Raw genomic sequence first — 20,159 nt, 5'->3', positions numbered from 1 at the left:
CATGAGAGTAACGATGAGTTCTGCTTGCCAGTGGCACATTCATCCGCCGACTCAAGTTCATTCAGCTTTGGGTGGCGATCCTAAACGAGCTCACTTGACAGACCACAAAGCAGGGCTTGTCAGGGATGACACAAATGGCCCGGAAATGGAGATTCTCCAGCTCGCTGCTTGGCCGTGAAGACCAGCATTCACACTGATTGCCTTTCAAGTCCAAGATGATCTTAATTTTGTAGCCACCACCAACAAAACCCCAAAAGCCCAGAAATGTGTAGTTAGATGCCGTGGGGTTGAGGCGACACAGACTTTCAAACCAGACTGCTTGAGACCAAACCTTCGTTCTGATATTGTAGCGGGTTGAATGGTGGCCTCCCCAAAAAAGTATGTCCACCTGGAACCTGTGAATGTAAGCTTATTTGGAAAAAGAGTCTTTATGGTTGTAATGAAGTGGAAGATCTTGAGATAAGACCCTCCTGGATTAGGCTGGGCCCTAAATCCAATAGTAAGTGTGTTTATAAAGAGAAGGGGAGAAGATATAGGGGGAAGGTGGTGTTGTGTTGGCAGAGGGAGAGATTGGAGCCATGTGTCTACAAGCCGAGAGATACCAAGGAATGCCAGCAGCTACCACAAGCCAGGAGAAAGGCAGGGCACGGACTCTCCCTCAGGGCCTTTAGAAGAAGCCAACCCTCCTGACACCTGACTTTGGACTTCTGGACTCCAGAGCTACGGGACAATGAATTTTCTGTTGTTGAAAGTCATCCGGTTTGTGGTAATTTGTCATGGCAGCCTCAGGAAGCTGACACAAACATCAGTGTTTACTGAGCTGAGTGACCTTGTGGAAGTTACTTGGCATCTTTACACCTCAGTCTCCCCAGTTACAAAAGAGATTTCAATAATCCCTTAGGATTGTTGTGAGGATTAGTTAATAATATAGCGCCTGTGGCATGCTAAGAACTACTTCGTACAGCAAGCACGCTCTCGATCATTACTGTGTTCCTCCTCCTCCTCCTCATGGACACACACATGCGGTATGGAGAAGCATCTGGACAGTATCTTTGGGTATCAAGATCAAACATAATATTGACTTTTTTCTATTGTGCTTCTCTCTGTTTTACAAATTACGTACAAGGAATGTGCATCACATATCAGTTTTACAGTCAGAGGGCACTTATTAATGTTAAGTGATCATTTTTATTTGTAACAATAAAAGGCCATGTAGCTGCGAGCTCATCGTCAGATAAAAAGAGCGCGGCTGTTCGTCTGCAGTGACGGAATATTTAAACAAGACGCGTGCTAGCAGGACTCACACGGCGCTGGAGGCACAGCAGTGTGATTATTCATACCTGAGAACTACGATGCACGAATTGCTACGAGTAACCTCCTCTTTTGGGAGTCGAGAGGCTCTGAAAATTGCTTCCTGTTGCCTAGCGCAAAGGAGCCTGATTTCTTGGTCTATGTGTTTCTCTTTCCACACTAATAGTATTTCTACACTAATAGCATGACACTTCCAGGTTTCATATTTCAGTATTTCTGTCTTCAGAGTCTAGAAACTGCCTGTCTCCCATCCAGATACCCAGCTGTTTTCCCTATAGGCATCACACAGTACTTAAATGGCACCATTTCCCTTATGAAAAACATGAGTTTTGTAACGAGGTACTTGGCCTGACCCAACCGCTCTTGAGTGAAGGCTTACTGAGGATGAGAATGTAACACAACATAAAACTGAAGACAAGGGGCGCAGACAAGGCTGTTGACCAGCCATCATGAGGAGGTGGAAAGGCATCAATGCTGTAGGCTCTTCAGGGAGGAGAGAACAGGAAGCACTTCATCCTCTGCAAAATCGCCTCCCTGACCCAACAACAGGTAGGTGGGTGGGGAGCACTCTTAAATTTTTTTTTTTAAGTTTATTTATTATTTTGAGAGCGAGAGAGCGAGAGAGCGAGATTCCCAAGCAGGTTCCATGCTGACAGCACAGATCCCGATGTGCAGCTTGAAGTCACAAACCGTGAGATCATGACCTGAGCTGAAATCAAGAGTCGGACGCGAAACTGACTGAACCACCCAGGCGCCCCAAGGAAAGCACTTTTTACTAATCACTGCAAAATACACCATCTGCAAATTACTGTTTTCAACAGGTACTTACAGTCCGTGGAAATTGAGGGGCGGCCAAGTTAACGTTCTTACTCAAGCTTACCGAGGCTGGTGCAGGAGGGACACTACTTCCTGTAGGTGAAGACCATTAACCTAATCATGCTTTCAGCTTGAGGGGAGGGCCTGGCAGTCCCTTTCTTTGTCAAGCATGGTCATCAGGCGTTTGCTGGGAGCCTGGCGTGGGGAATGCACTGTGGTTGTGCCGCTGGGGCGGCTCTCCCAGTGCTGCTGCTGCAGTTTGAGCCCTGCTGGGCTTCTTGTTCAAGCTTCCGGCACTCTCTACCTGCTCCCCTTCCTCACTGCCTCACTCTTTCCAGCTGGGCTTCTTGCTGCCTCAGGCCTCGGATGACAAGGATCAGTTCATACGTGTCTTTCTCCCTACTGGTTCATAAGTGGACTTTTGTTTAGTGATTTTTCCCCCAGAGTATCTATAAGCAGGACAGACAAGAAAATTTAAAAAATAAACGGAAGGCAGGATGGAGGGAGGGAAGTAGATCCAGAGACAGGAATAACAAATGACAAACTTCTAACCACAGGCAGTACTCAGGAAACAGGCCTGGTGCTCTTCCCCGTCTTCACTGCCCACGGTTATTTGGTCTCTCGTTCCCCGGCATTCTCTCCATTTCCCTGGGTCCCCCATCACGTCCTCACCTTGTTTCCCTTTGGTGGAGAGCTTGCTTGTGTACACAGAGTCCCCAAAGGCTTGACAAGGTCCATTTCATCTTGGGAGAAACTTCTTCCTGTCCAGCTGTCTCTGATTCTCGTCCTGGTTCTTCCCACCTCTGCCCTTGGCCGCCCCACCTCCCTGGTGGTTCTCTTTCCTCCTTCGGTCTTCTAAATGTGGATGGGTTCATGGAGTCTCAAGTTTCCTCCAGAACCTGCTAAGTCTGCCTCTCCAACCTTTATGGCCAGACATGGCTTCTCTCCCAAGCTCCAGGCATCTCTATCCAGCTGACTCCTGGATGTTTCCATTACTGTCTTCCAGTAGCAACTTAAGTAAAATATATATAAACACTGAACTCATTACCCATTTCCCTGAACTTGCCTCACACCTCCCAAGTTCTCAGTATTCGCTAAAGCATCAACAGTCTCCTACTGACCCAAATGGACACAGGCCGAGGCATCTTGGACTCTCCCTCCCTTACACCACACGCTTGAGTCAACGCGCATAAGGTCTCCTGTACCTGCCCATTACTCTCCCTTTGCTTCCAGCATCCCGAGTCCAGCTCTTCTTGGGTGGGCCACCATGACAGGGTGCTAACTGTTCTTCCTGCCTTCCCGCATCCTCCCCGCCATGGCTTCCAGAGTAACTTCCTGACAAGAGTCTGATCCCACTATCAAATACTGATCAAAGCCTTCTATAATTGGGCTTCTATTCTGCTTTCATTTTCCAACCGTATTCTATATGCGCTGTTAAAATTTTTAGCCAAGAAGGCCGTTAGACGAGGGTGGCTTCCATGCCTTGGCAGCCTACAGCCTACGTAAGCAAACTGAAGTCTAAGCCAGAGTCAATGCACCTGAATCTGAGAAAGTGAAGCAGAAGAGCAACTGATCACAAACAGCCAACCGGGTTTTCCGAAGCAGGGCCAACTGCTTACGCGGTATCTAGTCAAATACTTCCTTTGCTTGGCTTCAGCATCTTCTCTCTGGAAACCCTGCCCTCCAGCTCCTGCCCTGGGGCACTCCTACCCACCTTTGCTTTGACACTACGCAGTGTGAATCGATGTATGCCCAAATGAACTCTCGAAAATTTTAATGTGCATCAGTTTACCTATACTGTTGTATACACTCGTGGTTGCTGACATCACTCCATATTCTCCCTATGTGCCCTCTCTCATTTTTGGCTTCTGTGCCTTCGCAGATCCTATTCTTTCAGCCTGAAATGCCTTCCCCCTCCCCCAGCTTTCAATGTCCAAACCCTTTCTGTCTTTAAGAGTCACCACTGTCAAGATTCTCAAAACCCCAGCAGCAAATGAGCTAGCTGCCCATTGTCCCATCTGTAGCATTTTTATCTGTACTGCTCTTATGACTCTGACATTTGAGCCTGTGGTATGTCCCTGATGAAGCACGTCTGGCAGAGGAAAGCCCTATCTGAACCTCCCACAGCACTCTGTGTCGCTATGCCACGTGCAGGACAGGCAGGTCTCTGCCAACAACCAAACGAACAACTCAAACTACCTCCCGAATAGGAGGTACCTCCCCGCCCCATTGGACCTCTACTGAGGACCCTGAGAAATGACTAAGAAGATAGCAACCTGGTTTCTGCCCTCCAGGAGCTTCTAGCTCACAGAGATTAGGCTAACATACGCCAACTGATAAAAAGCAATGGGAGATACAGAACAGGATTACTGAGAATCCATACTATACACACACTCAGAAGTCAGAAGAGAGGCTCCTTTGTATGAAACGACATTGGATCTTAGCAATAGGCTTATTTTGGATGAGTGTAAAAAAGGGCATTCTCGGTGGCCGGAGCAATAGGATTAGGACAGCAAAAGCCACGGGCAGAAGGGCCTAACATTCACCACATCCCACTCATGTTAGGACGTGGGCTCAGTGCCTTGTATGTGTTATTTCATTTGATCCTACAATAATCCTGCAGAGCAGACAGCATCATTGCCAATTTCGTAAGTGAGGAGGCTGAGGTTCGAAGGGATTAAGGAATGGGCCCGGGTTACACAGGATTAGGTGGCAGAGCTGGGGTTTGAAAAAGGCAGCCTGGGATTTGAAACACACAGCCTGTTTCTGTTGCCCCATGCTGCTTCCCCTAGAGCAACACACGTAAGTATCACTGGGCATTTTCTTCAGGAAGGGGGACCCTCTGCATCGATGAATAATTCAAGTTGTAGAGCAATAAACACAATGTGTAATCTGTATAGGGCTCAGCACAAGATGGTTGGTCCTGAGTGCAAGTCTGTCCATCTAGAAAGAGAAGCGAGAAGGCTCTTCACTGAGATGACAATGGTGTGGGGAGAAATGATTAGGGAGGGCGGCCCTAGACCCGAGGAGTCTCTCCAGACTCACGGAAAGCACAAGGAAGGGACACAGACTAGAGTGTGGATTAGTATCACCCACTCCAGCCTACTTCAGTTACAAAGGAAGAGAAATAACCCTACTGAACACAGACTGGTTGTAAGGAACACCCCTCTTCAGAGGTGATACGAGAGGAAACGATGGCAGGAAACATACTTGCTCTCGTTGGCACATCGGATCTTGCAGCCTTCCTTGGGAATCACCAAGCCCAGGTGCATCCGGAGCCGGCAGTTGGTGGGGCCCGTGTGCGGCCACACGTGGGTTCCCGGGTGCATGACGGAATACTTGATCTGCGCAGAAAAAGTAACACACCGGTCATCCATGCATCGAGGGGTGGAGGAAATGCTACATTAAAGTGACCGCAGAAAATCACTTGGGAAAGTAATTACTTCTTCCAAGAAGGAATTACTTGGGAAGACTGAGAATGTATATTCTCGTCTAGTTTCTTTGTGAAGGAACTGAAGATAAGGACTCTCATTTTCCACGAAGCGATAAACACTGAACATCTTCCACCCTCAGCTCTGCCATCGACCACACGGAATGGCGTTTTGTTAAAGAGAGAAGGAAAAAAGAGGCCTCTGTTTGGCCCAAAGCAATAACTGTCGCTTTATAAACATTAGCATTCCTTTATTCCTAATAACTGTGTTCTTCGGGTCACCAAAGACACGCTAGGTACTACCTGTCCTCTTCGGCATCCTGTTGTCTCGGGGAATTTATCGAGTAGAGAACAGGTTTTAGGAGCTCCTTTACAGGCATTTTCATTTTTTCTTCCTAGAAGAAGAAATGGTACAACCATCGTTAGAAACAAATCACAGTAAAATTTTAGCTCATCCTGTTTTGCCCATGGGCAATCTGTATCGTCACCCTCACTGGGAATGAGGAGGCTGAGCAAACACAAGAAGACAAAGCATAAAGTGTCTTCCACCAGCAGACGAGCAGGGCAATGACCAGAAATCTCCACTCAGCGTTGGACGACTTGACTAAGGATGCCTAATGGACAAGGTGAGTGCCAAATCCTATTTTTCTCCTGGTGACAGGCAGAATAATGCCCCTCTCCCAAGGGTGTCCATGTTGCAAGCAGGAACCTATGAATATGTTATGTTACATGGCAAGGGGAATAAAAGTTGCAGAAGACATTGAGATTTCTAATCAGCCGACCTGAAAATAAAGAGATTGTCCTGGATAAAGTGGATGGGTGTCATGTCATCAAAGAGTCCTTCAATGTGGAAGAGGGAGGCAGAATAGTGTCTCAGTGATACAGAAGGAGAAACACTTGACCGGCCACTGCTGGCTTTGAGGATGGACAGCAACCTCAAGTCAAGGAATGTGGGTAGACTCCAGGAGCTGGAGCCTCCAGAGGGAACATGGCCTTGAGGACACTCTGATTTTAGCCCAGGGAGACCACTGTAGACCTCCAGACCTGTGAAGATAATACATTTGTGTCATTTGAAAGCCACTAAATTTGTGGTAATTTGTTACAGCAGTCACAGGAGACTCCCTAAGGAAAAAACCAGCTTATGTTTCTAACCTAAAAATGCATTCCTAGGACTATAGCAAAGAGTTACCTGAACACTTTTCATGGGAATTCAATGTCATTTTCATTGTACAGATCATTCTTCATACGTTGATAAAGAAGAGGATGTAAATGAAGAGGGGAAGGCGTCTCTGAGAGATGATGTTTTTCTCTAAGTGACAGTGTCAGGAGCACAGATTTTGGGACATAGTCTTAAGCATCCTGAACTATATAAATTTCTTCACCATTGACAAAATAACTGTGTTTTAGAAAAGACGTGCTCAGAAATGTACACGGCATTATTTGCTCTCATGGAGAAAAATGATGGATTTTTTTTTTTTTTTACAGATAGAAAAACTGTAATTCCCTATTCAAGAGTCCTACAAGGGACTGCTACATCTAACTTTATTTAAAGTTTAACTTTATTTAATTTTTAGTTGTGTCCCAGGATAATCATATACCAAGAATAAAATGGGTTACAAGGAATGCAACTTAAAGGTATTCTCCTTGGGGTGCCTGGGTGGCTCAGTTGGTTAAACATCTGACTCTTGATTTTTGCTCAGGTCATGATCTTACAGTTCTGTGAGTTCGAGCCCCACATTGGGCTCTGTGCTGACAGTGTGGAGCCTGACTGGGATTCTATCTCCCTCTCTCTGCCCCACCCCTGCTCTCTCTCTCTCAAAAATAAATAAACTTAAGAAAAAAGTGTTTTCTTCAAATGGACCCCAATGTTCTAGAAAACAATTTCTATATGTACAGTAGCTTTTCCTAAGTAATCTTTTTGCCCCTTGAGTAAAGTATTATTTGTTATTTTTAGTGATTAATGGAGTTGAATGATAAATGGCAGTTTGACCAAACAGATTCCTGTATCATGTCATCATAAAGCATTTTTAAGCCTAGCTTCCCATGACTTCCCATATGCAGGATCTGGGGATGGCCTGGTAGAAAGCCCCGATTCTGGGTTCTGTGCTGTGCAGGCAGCAGTTAAGTGAAGTCTGGAGGCTTCAGGAACAGTCAGAAGTGGCTGGACTTTCCATGGGCGCGGTAGTGAGGACTGAGCAGGTGCCCCTTAGAGAACAGGTGTGTTGGACCTTAATGAAGGGTAACCTAATGGATTGGGTTTCACTAGGACTGCCACTTGGTCAGGGCTAAATATGAACATCTTTAGCCTTTGAAGACACATAAATCTTTTCTACTCTGTAAACACATATTCTCCATGTAGTAGATGCTTGGCATTCGTGGATTTCCATCGGCAGCTTTAAGTATTCGCACGTGATGGTGAGGATTTAGGAATGCAACCACAGTTCCATGGTGCTCACGGTGGGCCAGGAACCACCTGACATACTTAAAAGGACTCATCTGATGCCTACAACTCCTGGCGAGGGAGGTGCCGTCAGACCTGTGTTTTAGAGAAGAGGAACTGAGGCACAGAGAGGTGACCCAGCAGGAATTCAGCCAAACTGGACCCAGAGTCCATGTTCTTAACCATGACCCAAGTAATCATGACCTAAGACCGCCCCTCCCTTACTGTTATTATTATGTAACATACGGTTATTAGGTAATAAAAAGTAGTGCCACTCTCACTTAGTAGATAATTGTGTACCAGATCTTTCGAGAGCACTCACTGATTCTAGTAACAACCCCATACTTGAGGCACGGTTCTCATTGTCCTTTTTCGGATGAGGATCTGAGGCTCAGAGATTCAGGAACATGTCTGCATCGCACAACTAACGAATGGTGCAGCCAGGCCTCCAGTTTGGGGTTGCTGGTCTCCAAAACCTCTGCTTTCAGCATAATTTACAACTTGGTCACATCATGGGTTAGAAAGCAGCTGTGAAAAGCAGCTCCCTCCGCTGAGGAGAAGACTGTCCAGTGCCGGGATTCAGTGTGGCCTTACTGCTGTCTGATTATTTCTCACCGAGTTTAAACTAACTCTGAAGAAGCGATGGACTTGGGAGAAGATGGCCCTAGAAGGAGTTTTATCAATGCAGATTTGGAAGAATCAGTTGCATATTTCATTTACATGTGAAAATACTTTATAAGAAATATTCACGGAGGTGGGATGTTTAAAGGTCTTGGGTTTTGTCTTTCTTAAGTTTCAAGGCTCTGCTGGGATAACAACAGGTTCGTCTTGCACGACGAATCTGACCAACTGTCAGCGGCTCCCTAGAACACCGTGTTGAGAAGGACTTCAGCTTGAGCTTATCCAGAAAGGCTACTGAGACTGGTTAGCACTGTCTCCTATGGGCTCGGGAAGAAAAAGTGCACACATACGGTGTATTTGCCAACCACATATTTTACTGTTCACTGCTGGTGATAATTGATAAGTACGAGCAAAAGAAACATTCCATGACATTCACTTAGCAATTTGAAAACACATTTTTAGGGGAAAAAAGAACCATTATTTACATTTGTTGATTCTTTTCCTCCAAGTCCAAACAGTTGTCCCTTTAAATTTTTTTTTTAATGTTTATTATATTTGAGAGAGAGAGACAGAGCAAGCAAGGGAGGCGCAGAGAGAGAGGGAGACACAGAATCCGAAGCAGGCTCCAGGTTCCGAACTGTCAGCACAGAGCCCAATGCGGGGCTTGAACCCACAGACCGCGAGATCATGACCTGAGCCAAAGTCGGTCGTTCAACCGACTGAGCCGCCCAGGCGCCCCAACAGTTGTCTCTTTAAAAAGGAATAAATAGGGGCGCCTGGGTGGCGCAGTCGGTTGAGTGTCCGACTTCAACCAGGTCACGATCTCGCGGTCCGTGAGTTTGAGCCCCGCGTCGGGCTCTGGGCTGATGGCTCAGAGCCTGGAGCCTGTTTCCGATTCTGTGTCTCCCTCTCTCTCTGCCCCTCCCCCGTTCATGCTCTGTCTGTCTCTGTCCCAAAAATAAATAAACGTTGAAAAAAAAAATTTAAAAAAAAGGAATAAATATTCTTCAGCCTTGATGATGTTACCTGGAGACCCAGCACAAGACCCAGTACCATTTGGAGAAAAATGGAATTTCCAGCCATAGCTTTATGGCCTTCAACCATCTAGCAGCATCCTCTCCTGACTAGACTAGATGACCACTACGTCAACTAATTCAGATACTCAGCAGCCTCTTTGTGTGGACCTGAGCTCTCAGTGTGGCTGAGACTGCCCTGCTGCCTCTCTTCCTCATAGCTCCCTCCACCGCCCCCCCCCCCCCCCCCCCCACAGGATTCTCTCTCCAGTTTCTGCGCCACAGGGCCTGAGAGGGCACCTGGCTTCGAGGATTCCACCCTGCGTCTGTGCAAGCTATGGTACTGGTTGTCTTCGAAATTCTTTAAACTGTGAATGTGTTCGCAGAAACTGGCTCCTGGATTCCTCCCAGAATCCTGGAACCACAAACGAAAGGCCACAAAAAACCTTAACAAAACTTCCTAAAAGAGGAACCACGTGACTTCTATTCTCTTAGGACGCACACCCACAAAAATACAATTAGAAATTAATTTCTGTGTAATTAACTGCAACTAATTGGAAAACACATACTTATGATATCCACCACCCCGCCCCCCGCCCCCCCCCCCCTCCAATACACACACGGGTCAACTATTTTGAGTCAAAATGGAAATCAAGCTAGAAATGCAGTCACTCTCTGGAAATAATACAAGTGAAAAATATCATATATTACAGCTTAAGGAATACATTTTGTCACAATTCAATTTTTTTTAAATGCGGAAATTTGAGTCAAAATATTGCCTTCAACCAAATCTTGTCACCATTATTTTTTTCTTGCTTGCCTAAAAACATTTATTTATCTATCTATCTATCTATCTATCTATTTATTTATTATTTTTTAAGTAGGCTCCACACCCAACGTGGGGCTTGAACTCACAATCCTGAGACCAAGAGTTGCATGCTCCAGTGACTGAACGAGCCTGGCACCCCGCTTGATAACTTCTATCTGCCTATAATGCCCTGTCGATTTCAACTTTATCAAAGCACCTGTTTATAGCAGAGACTGTGGGTCTGGAAATTACTGCCAGGAGGCCTGCTGTACTGAAGCACTGTTCTAGGAGGGCATAAGGACGCTGGTGCAGAAGCGTATTAATGCCACCGAGGCATCAGATGCACTGGTGAATGCTTAAGGCCAACACAATTCATGCATTCTAGTGAGTTGCCAGCAGACGGATTTAGCATGTTGCTCACATAGTGACCCTGTCACTCCCTTAACAAAAAACCTTGTTGGCAAGAAAGCTGACAGTCTCTAACAATCATGTGATCTCTCTTCTGAGAGACTGTCTTTGAAAATGTTACTGAAGTAGCTCTTCTCTTCTGTGCAAACCATTCCGAGAGCACAAGGGAGGAAAATGTGCTTACTTGTCCTTCGATGGAAGCCCCACTGCCTGTCCTCTCGATGTATTTGGTGCAGCGGACTCTTCACCACGAATCTGTTTCTGGATGGCTGTTAACCCAGGTTGACTTGATTTCTCAAGAAGAGAATTGGAAAGAGCCTTACACATAAAATCCAATGCTCCTCATTTACAGGACAGATTGATATATTCACTCATTGAACACACACATATTGGAGTTCCGTGTATGTGCCTGAGCCCGGGTTCAGCCCAAGGAATGTTCGGTGGAATGTGACCCACTTCCTATTCTTGAGGAGCACAGACACTAGTCATTATCTCCTGTCACTCTGTCACACCTGTCACTCTGGACTGTTATCATCTCCGACCCATGGTGACTCCATCTTGGCACACGACATCATCTCTGTGCTACAGAGCAAATGAGGCTCAGGGTAGGTCCTTTCTAAGATAGTAATTAGCGCATGGTAGACTTTCAGTTAAGCCTACACAACAGGGCTAGTCTTTGTAACATATCATTTTTTAAAAATGTTTATTGATGTTAGAGAGAGAGAGAGAGAGATAGTGAGCAGCAGAGGGGCAGAGAGAGAAGGTCTGGGACAGGGGATCTGAAGCAGCCTCTGTGCTGACAGCAGAGAGCCTGATGTGGGGGCTCGAACTCATGAACCATGAGATCATGAGCTGAACCGAAGTCAGAGGCTTAACATACGAAACCACCCAGGTGCCCCTGTAACATGTCATTTAATGGGAAAGACCAGATGAATCAAAATACTATTTATATATTTATCCAAATACACATGTGAACACACGCACACACACACACACACACACACACACACACACACACACACCAGTAAATGTTCACATGTAGTTTAAAGAAACAATGATGGGTTTAGCTAACGTATTTTTTCATCTAGAAGTCAGGAGCTCACCTTGCTGCCATAGCGTAAACTGACTCCAGTCGCCTTTCTCCCTCAGGTTTTCATCCTCAGGCAGGAAGAGGCCTTTGGCTTTGTCCATCACTGCAAGGCCTTCATCGCGGATTAACTTCCAGTTTCTTTCTAAGGACTAGAAGGAAGATTGTGGTGTTACTGGACCGAAAACATCCCTGGGAGTCATTATAATGACTCTCAGCTTTTTGTTTGTTTATCTGATTCATACAGTAACGAAATTTGTGCTCTCAACTACTTGCTTATTTCAATTTCCTCTGGGACTTCCTGTCAAGGGCTTAAAAGAAGCCCTATCATTTTTGAGAACTGAATGCCTTTGCAGCATAAAAATTTCAATAACCCCTCAGACAACAGTCCCCTCCAAAACGTAAGTGTCTTGTTTTTTTAAGATCAGAAGCGAACAAGACCATTGCTCTTGCCGATCCTGGCACATGTGACCCTGCATGTCACACCCCGACGTCCAAAGTGGGTTGCAAATCACAGAGTTCATCTTCCAACAGAGGTCCTCGGGAAGATGCCATTCAACACCGTGAACGTTAATCACATTTTAAAGACATTGGAAACGTGTCCACTGGGACTTTTGATGAATTACAGAGTGAACAGCAAAACAAAGCAAATAAATGCCCTCGTGTTTAGAATTCAGCCAAACAAAACTATTTCTTTGACTTCTTATTTATAAGGGTGGTTAGCCCTGGTCAGAAAGTGGGCTTAGGACCAGCACAGCCTTGAGTGGCCAGGCAGATGCTGGCAGACCGGCGGAAGGAGCATTCTGGAGCTCTCGCCTCCTGGTAATCCTCACTACCACGCTGCGATGTTGACGAGGGCAGGACAGAGGGCAAAGTAGGCCGGAGTGAGCAGGTGGAGTGGCAAATGAGAACTACCCTCAGAAGAAAGAACAAAACCTGCTTTCCTACTGTACAATGAGACTAATCATACAGCTAAACCAGCATTTTGAAATGTTAACAATGCCCAACATTTCTAGGTTAAAAGGGAGGTGGATGGAATAGTTGAATATATGGGGACATGGATAGAGAGGAACACAGTACCTGATTTCAACAAGGATCAGGGCTCAAGAGCATGGAACCAGAACTAGTAAGTTACAAACAAAGAGAAAAATTTTGGCACACAAAAAATGCAAACAACAATTAGCGCTCCCCGAAAAGGGATTAAGGTACCTTGTAAAACATGGTTCTCTATCTTTTGAATCAATCAAGCGAAACTGGTTGACCGATTATTGGACAGAGCAAGGCATGAGATAATGTGTGAAGTGTTTTTACCAACCCGTGCTTTATGAATTCATGATTCAATGTAGGAAGAAAGATAAGGAGTCAGGAAGGCTGCATAGGCAGAGGGCCCTGAGAGACGGGTGCCCTCAGAGATTTGTATGAAAACATGGCGTGAACTTCGGCCAAACACTTGTTATATCATGTGACATTAAGATATTCTAGGGCAAGACCCAGATTTTAAGATTACTGATTTTCTACTTTTTTCCCCCCTCCATTTCTTTGAGTCTACTGGCTTATTTCTTTTTTAAATGTCAGCTTTGTTGAGGTATGACTGACACATAAAATTGTAGGATACTTAAAAGCGTACATTGTGGTGATCTGATGTAAAAATACATTGTGAAAGGATTTCTTCCACCTGGTTAATCAACACATTCATCACCTCACAAATTTATCTTTTATTTTTTAACTTTTAAATGTTTTGCTGAGAACATTTAAGTTCTCAGACCTTTCATCTTATGGATGAAAGTTGATACCCTTTACCAACCTCTCCCTATTTCCTTCACGCCCCCCCACCCCCCGCCCCACGCCACCCTAGCCCCTGGCAACCACTTTTCTACTCTCCTTGTCTAGGAGTTTGACTTCTTCTTTTTTAAAATTTAGGTCCCACATGTAAGTGATACCCTACATTATTTGTCTTTCTCTGTCTGGCTTATCTCACTTAGCATAATGCCCTCAAGGTCCATCCATGTTGTTGCAAATGGCAGGATTTCCTTCCTTCTTATGCTGAATAATATTCCAGTGTGTGTGTGTACATGTGTGTTTATGTGTACATATATCACATCTTCTTTATCCATCCGTTGATGGATACTGTGGTTGTTTCTCTGTTTTGGTTATTGTGGATAATGGTGCAACGAACGTGAGAATGCAAAAATCTCTTCAATATCTCACTTTGGATATATACCCAGAAGTAGGATTGCCAGATCATATGGTGGTTCTATTTTTAATTTTTTGAGGAACCTCCATATTGCTTTCCACGGTGGCTACACCAATTTACCCATTTTACGCTGCTATTTCTGTGAGACCCACCTATTGATTTGTGTCAAAATCCAAAGCTGTAGCTACCATCACACTGATTCACGCTGGTGCTGTTCATCAGTAATTCCAACGCTACTTCATCCCAAGTAGGTGATTCATAAATAGCAAGTCAAAGACAGAACTCCAATAAAAAGATACTCAAAAGCCCTCACTTTGGCATGATGGTCGTTTTCAAGAATCCCAAGATTATGGAAAAGAAAAAAAAATGCTCCCCATATATTCACATCTTCTTAAATGGACCAATCGCCAACACTCCTTGTGGCTATTGGAATTTGTTCAAGTTGATGGATAATTCGGTTAGACGCGTGTTAAACTAGCACGCATATGAGGGGAGAATGACCTTTCTAACACATGAAGTTACTTTTCAGATGAGGTTACGGGAGCCTTACACAGCAGGCTCTTCCCTTTTTCCCTCCTGGTATTTTAGAAGTTTCCTTCATTTCTTCTGAAAGCTGATGTTAGGGAAATCTTTGCAAACAGCTGATCTTTAGTTACTAAAACAGGGCCCTGAAGCCCTAAGGAGAATGTTAAAGGGAAAGCATCACTACACACAACTATCTTTTATTTATTTTTTACATTTGTACTAAATAAAATTTTTAAAATTTTACTTACAATCAGGCTGCCTTTTACCAAAGTAATGAGTGTACTTGTTTTTTTGTTTTTTTCAACTTTGGAAAGATATGGCACGGTCTCTTTTATCGGTGTCAGGGAGAAATTAGGGATGGGACGTGGGAATTTTATTTTTAGGCATAAATTGAGGAACCACATTGTATAAAATTCACATGATTACAGGGGACTAAACACCAAACCTAATTACGCAGTGTGTGTGTGTGTGTGTGTGTGTGTGTGTGTGTGTGTGTGTGCGTGTGTATGACAAAGAGAGAGAGAGAAAGGATATGAATTTCTCTATAGCAATACCACTCAGATGTCCAACAGGAACTTGAAGGCTCACACAGACCAGGCCATGCCTACCTTTTTAAAGGACTCATCTAAAATATTACTTCTTTGACCCTAAATACACCCATTTCATAAAACCGAGAAAAGACACTGACAGGGTTGATACTTGCGTTGGTTGCCGAGAAGATAACAGCTTGTAGTTCACGTTCCTTCTTGTGGCAACAGAGACTAGACAGCACAGAGATCGGACTGTTGTTACAACGCTACATGGCTTCATAAACCCATCACGGGCATGTGACTTTTGCTAAACCTCGCTTACGTTTGGCAGTCAAGTCATCTCGATGGGGCGTCCCCAGCTTTGAGCCTCACTGATCCCACGACATACTAAGGTTCTCCTGTTTCTCCTGAATCCAAACACCACCCCCAAGCAGTTCAGGGCATGGTCCTCACGTCCCAGATGTTCTGCTCATTCACCTGGATGGTATGCTTTTCTCTTCAACATCAAATTAGGTTAGGTCCATTTTTATTTTTAATTATTTTTAAAATTTTATGAAAACATTTTGCTTTAATGTTTATTTATTTTTGAGAGAGAGATAGAGCATGAGCAGGGGAGAGGCAGGGGGAGGGAGACACAATCCACAGCAGGCTCCAGGCTCTGAGCTGTCAGCACAGACCGAGAGATCATAAACTGAGCTGAGGTTGGATGCTTAACCGACTGAGCCACCCAGGTGCCTCAGATGAAGTCCATCTTTAAAGTCTTCTCCCAAGAAACGGGAACCCTCTTGCACTGTTGGTGGGAATGCAAATTGGGGCAGCTGCTCTGGAAAGCAGTGTGGAGGTTCCTCAGAAAATTAAAAATAGACCTACCCTATGACCCAGCAATAGCACTGCTAGGAATTTACCCAAGGGATACAGGAGTAGTGATGCATAGGGGGCACTTGTACCCCAATGTTTATAGCAGCACTCTCAACAATAGCCAAATTGTGGAAAGAGCCTAAATGTCCATCAACTGATGAATGGATAAAGAAATTGTGGTTTATATACACAATGGAATACTACATGGCAATGAGAAAGAATGAAATATGGCCCTTTGTAGCAACGTGGATGGAACTGGAGAGTGTGATGCTAAGTGAAATAAGCCATACAGAGAAAGACATACCGTACGTTCTCACTCATACGTGGATCCTGAGAAACTTAACAGAAACCCATGGGGGAGGGGAAGGAAAAAAAAAAAAAAGAGGTTAGAGTGGGAGAGAGCCAAAGCATAAGAGACTGTTAAAAACTGAGAACAAACGGAGGGTTGATGGGGGGTGGGAGGGAGGGTAGGGTGGGGGATGGGTATTGAGGAGGGCACCTTTTGGGATGAGCACTGGGTGTTGTATGGAAACCAATTTGACAATAAATTTCATATATTGAAAAAAAATAAAAAATAAATAAAATAAATAAAATAAAAAAATAAAGTCTTCTCCCAAAACAGATTTCTTGTACAACGTCTTTAAAGAAGCAAACTAAAGCCAAACTGATTCTTCTAGTTAAATAGTTAAATTTCTCTCCATATTTTTATTCTTAAAAACACACATCTGCGGGGCACCTGGGTGGCTCAGTCAGTTAAATGTCTGAGTTTGGCTCAGGTCATGATCTCATGGTTCGTGGGTTCGAGTTCCACGTGGGGCTCTTTGTTGTCAGCATAGAGTCTGCTTCAGATCCTCTGTCCCCCCTCTCTCTCTGCTCTTCCCCTACTTGCACTCTCTGTCTCTTAAAAATAAATAAACATTAAAAAAAATTAAAAGAATAGAATTAAACATTTTTAAAAGTCAAATAGCACTACGGGTCTTACAATAAAAGCAACAGTCTCTCACTCAATTCTTCCCCCATCCTGAGTCCAACCCCAGTTAATTCCTTTGAACGCTTCTACGAGTCTTTCGTACATCTGCGTAAATTCACCTTAAGGTTTTATACTGTTATCACAATGAGGGATCATTCACCCCTGAGTAGCACTGTAGTGACTACACTTCATTCCACATTTTTCCCCTTTTCCTTTGGCTTCATTCTGTAATGCGCTTAGAGAATTCTATAGCACTAAAAGGGTGATAGAAAATCTCTTGATACCATTCTACCCTTTACCAAACACATCATATAAGCCACTCCTTTCTTCCTCTCTTTTTCTGAGGATAACGGTGCAGTAGCCATCGGCCTTGCTTTGATCTGGACTGGCTGTTGTCTGGGCCTGCAGGGCAAGCATCAGCAGGGAACTTCGTCTGGCTCCTGCCAGGTACTGGCCTTCCTAATTATTGCATTCTAGCTGTTCCCAAGAACGTAGGGTACGGCGCAGGTAAAACTAAACTTCTGAAAATATCTGAAGCTATATTTACATCTGATTGAAGGCGGGGCGATGTACCGAATTCTAGGCAGTAAATACTTTCTCCTGAGAATTCTGAAAGCAATGCTACATTATATTATAATTTAGTGTTGCTGTTGGGAAATCTGAACTTTTAGGTGCCTTTTTTTGGGTCCCTTTTTTTGGGGGGGGTCCCTCAGAAAACTTTAAAGGAAGTCAGTACAGAATAGTAGGTATGGAGCTAGACTGCCTGCTTTGGAAATCTGACTCTCCCACTTACCAGCCATGTGATATTGAGCAATTTACTTGTCCACCGTGCCTTGAGAGTGAAATATTCCTACTTCCCTCAACAGTCTCTAAATTAAATGTGCTGAAAGTATCATTGCCTAAGTACAGCAATGATAATGAGGATCTTAAAATCTTCTCTTTGTTTCCAGCTTCTGGAAATTTCCTGGAACTATGCCTTAGTGTAAGTGCTGGTCATTTACCTGTCCCTTCAATATGGAAACTCACATTTTTCTGTTGTATTTCTTTAATAATTTCTTCTCCATTCCTTCCCTATTCTTTCTGGAACTTCTTTGGTTTGTTAAATTGAGCTTCTAGTTTTCCTAACTTCCCTGTTTGTTTATTTTTGAGACAGAGAGACAGAGCACCAGCCGGGGAGGGGCAGGGAGAGAGGGAGAATCTGAAGCAGGCTCCAGGCTCTGAGCTGTCAGCACAGAGCGCGACGTGGGGCTTGAACTCACATGCCGAGATCATAACCTGAGCTGAAGTTGGACGCTTAACTGACTGGGCCACGCAGCCGCCCCTAACTTCCCTCTTTTCAATCTGTTTTTTGTTTTCCCTGCTGGGAGATTTTCTTGACTTAGCTTCCAGTACTGTTATGAAATTCCTACTTTTGCAAATCATATTCCGTACATTTCTGAGACAGCACTATTTGGGTCTTGTTTCCTTTCCACAGTATCCTACCTATTCTTTTTTCCAGTCCCTCACAGCTCTGAGGCTCTTACAGATATTATTTGTGTTGGCATCTGCTTCCCGCGTTTTTATCCCCTGAGCTACAGCACTCCTTCTGTTTTGTTCTTTATCTTCTTTCACACTAGGTGTCCTGCAGGAACTGAGACAATGATCGGGAGGTGTGAAAGGGGAGGGTCTAGGGTTGGCAGGCCTCAGGCTGGGTGGGTGGTTGGGGGCACCATCAAGCCAGTTTTTTTCACTGAGCATCTGAAACGAAGGCAGAGAGAGGCCTGTTCTTGGAGGCCATGCAATTGCTGTAGTAGCAGCTACCTTCGATTCCTTCTCTTTGGAAGCCCCTCTGCCATCACTTGGGTTTGAGCTTTCTTGGGCTCGCCAAGTCAGATACTTCTCTCTTACATTTTCAGAAGACAAACAAAAAAACATGCTGACACTGTTCATCTGTTATTGTCTCTCTCCTGCTTTTTTTTTTAAAGTCATTTTTAAAAAATTATTTTATTATCATTTGAGAGATTTCATGTGGGAAGTATTAAATGTATCGCTCAGTTCTGCGTAATCTTTCTTCACTCATATATTCTACAGATCTCTAAATGTGGATTGTTATTTATTTACCTTCTTTTCTCATAGGCTAGAAGGGACTTGTGATACATAATCTGACCTTCCAGTAAAACTCAGAAACAAAATCTTATTAGCCTGCGAAACCCTTTATTAGTCCCCGGAATGCCTCTTCAAAACCTCACCAAACTCAAAGTGATGACGTTTCACAGGACAGAGACAGGCAGTAGAGAGAAGAAAAAGAAATTCTTGACATCATATTTCACATTTTAAATCCAACTCTGCTACTCCACATATTGATTGTCACCCTAATTTCTTTTCACCTCTTGGGTGGTGAATGCCCAATTCCACGATGTGGTCAGATGATGACAGAATCGATTATGATGCTTGAAGTCTGACATAAGATCACTTTAATTTCGTCTTAATCAAGCAGCATTCACCTAACTGAGCTTTAAATATTTTTTTCTATGTAGGAAAATAGAACTGCTCAGAGAAATGTTTTTGCTAAGGCAGTAAGTAAACACTGCAGATTGCTAAGTAAGGAGACTTTCTTCACTAATGGTATTAGCTTGCGTAGGCTGCCATAGCATATCAATACCGCAGACCGGTGAGTTAAACAATAGAAAGCTATTGTGTCACAGCTCTGGAGGCTGGAAGTCCAGGGTCAAGGTGTCACAGGGTTGGTTTCTTTTGCACTCTCTCTCCCTGGCTTGTAGAAGGTCATCTTCTAGCTGTGTCCTTACCTGGTTTTTCATCTATGGGTGCCCACATCCCTCTACACGTCCAAATTTCCCATTCTCGTAAGGACGCTAAGCATACTGGATTACAGCCCACCCCAATGGCTTCATTTTAACTTAACTACCTCTTTAATGACCTGTCTCTAAATACAGTCCCATTCTGAGATACTGGGGATCAGGGCTTGAATTTGGGGGAACACCGTCAACACAGAACGCAAATGTACATCCAAGTTAGAACTAGTTCCAACTAAGAGAGCAAATAACAGATGGAAGGGGATGAGGAATAAACTCACATCAACATGGAAAACTACATTTATAGGAACGAAATAAAACATAGTCATGAAAAAGGCAGGAAAAGCCACGCTTTC

General features: G+C 44.2%; 1 protein-coding gene across 8 annotated transcripts in view; it reads right to left on the bottom strand.

The window, feature by feature from the left end:
• ASPH (aspartate beta-hydroxylase) overlaps nt 1-20,159 on the bottom strand; it is a 222,546-nt gene that overhangs the window by 8,789 nt on the left and 193,598 nt on the right. For all 8 annotated transcript variants that reach the window (XM_053208017.1, XM_053208012.1, XM_053208011.1 and 5 more), the window contains 3 exons: nt 11,951-12,086; nt 5,861-5,952; nt 5,338-5,471 (listed from right to left, as the gene is read on the bottom strand). In XM_053208017.1, the coding sequence (XP_053063992.1) occupies nt 5,338-5,471; nt 5,861-5,952; nt 11,951-12,086 (362 nt within the window). The remainder of the gene's footprint in view (nt 1-5,337; nt 5,472-5,860; nt 5,953-11,950; nt 12,087-20,159) is intronic.

This window comes from Acinonyx jubatus, chromosome F2 (assembly GCF_027475565.1).
Source record: "Acinonyx jubatus isolate Ajub_Pintada_27869175 chromosome F2, VMU_Ajub_asm_v1.0, whole genome shotgun sequence".
Lineage (NCBI taxonomy): Eukaryota > Metazoa > Chordata > Mammalia > Carnivora > Felidae > Acinonyx > Acinonyx jubatus.
This window is presented reverse-complemented; position numbering and strand designations above follow the sequence as displayed.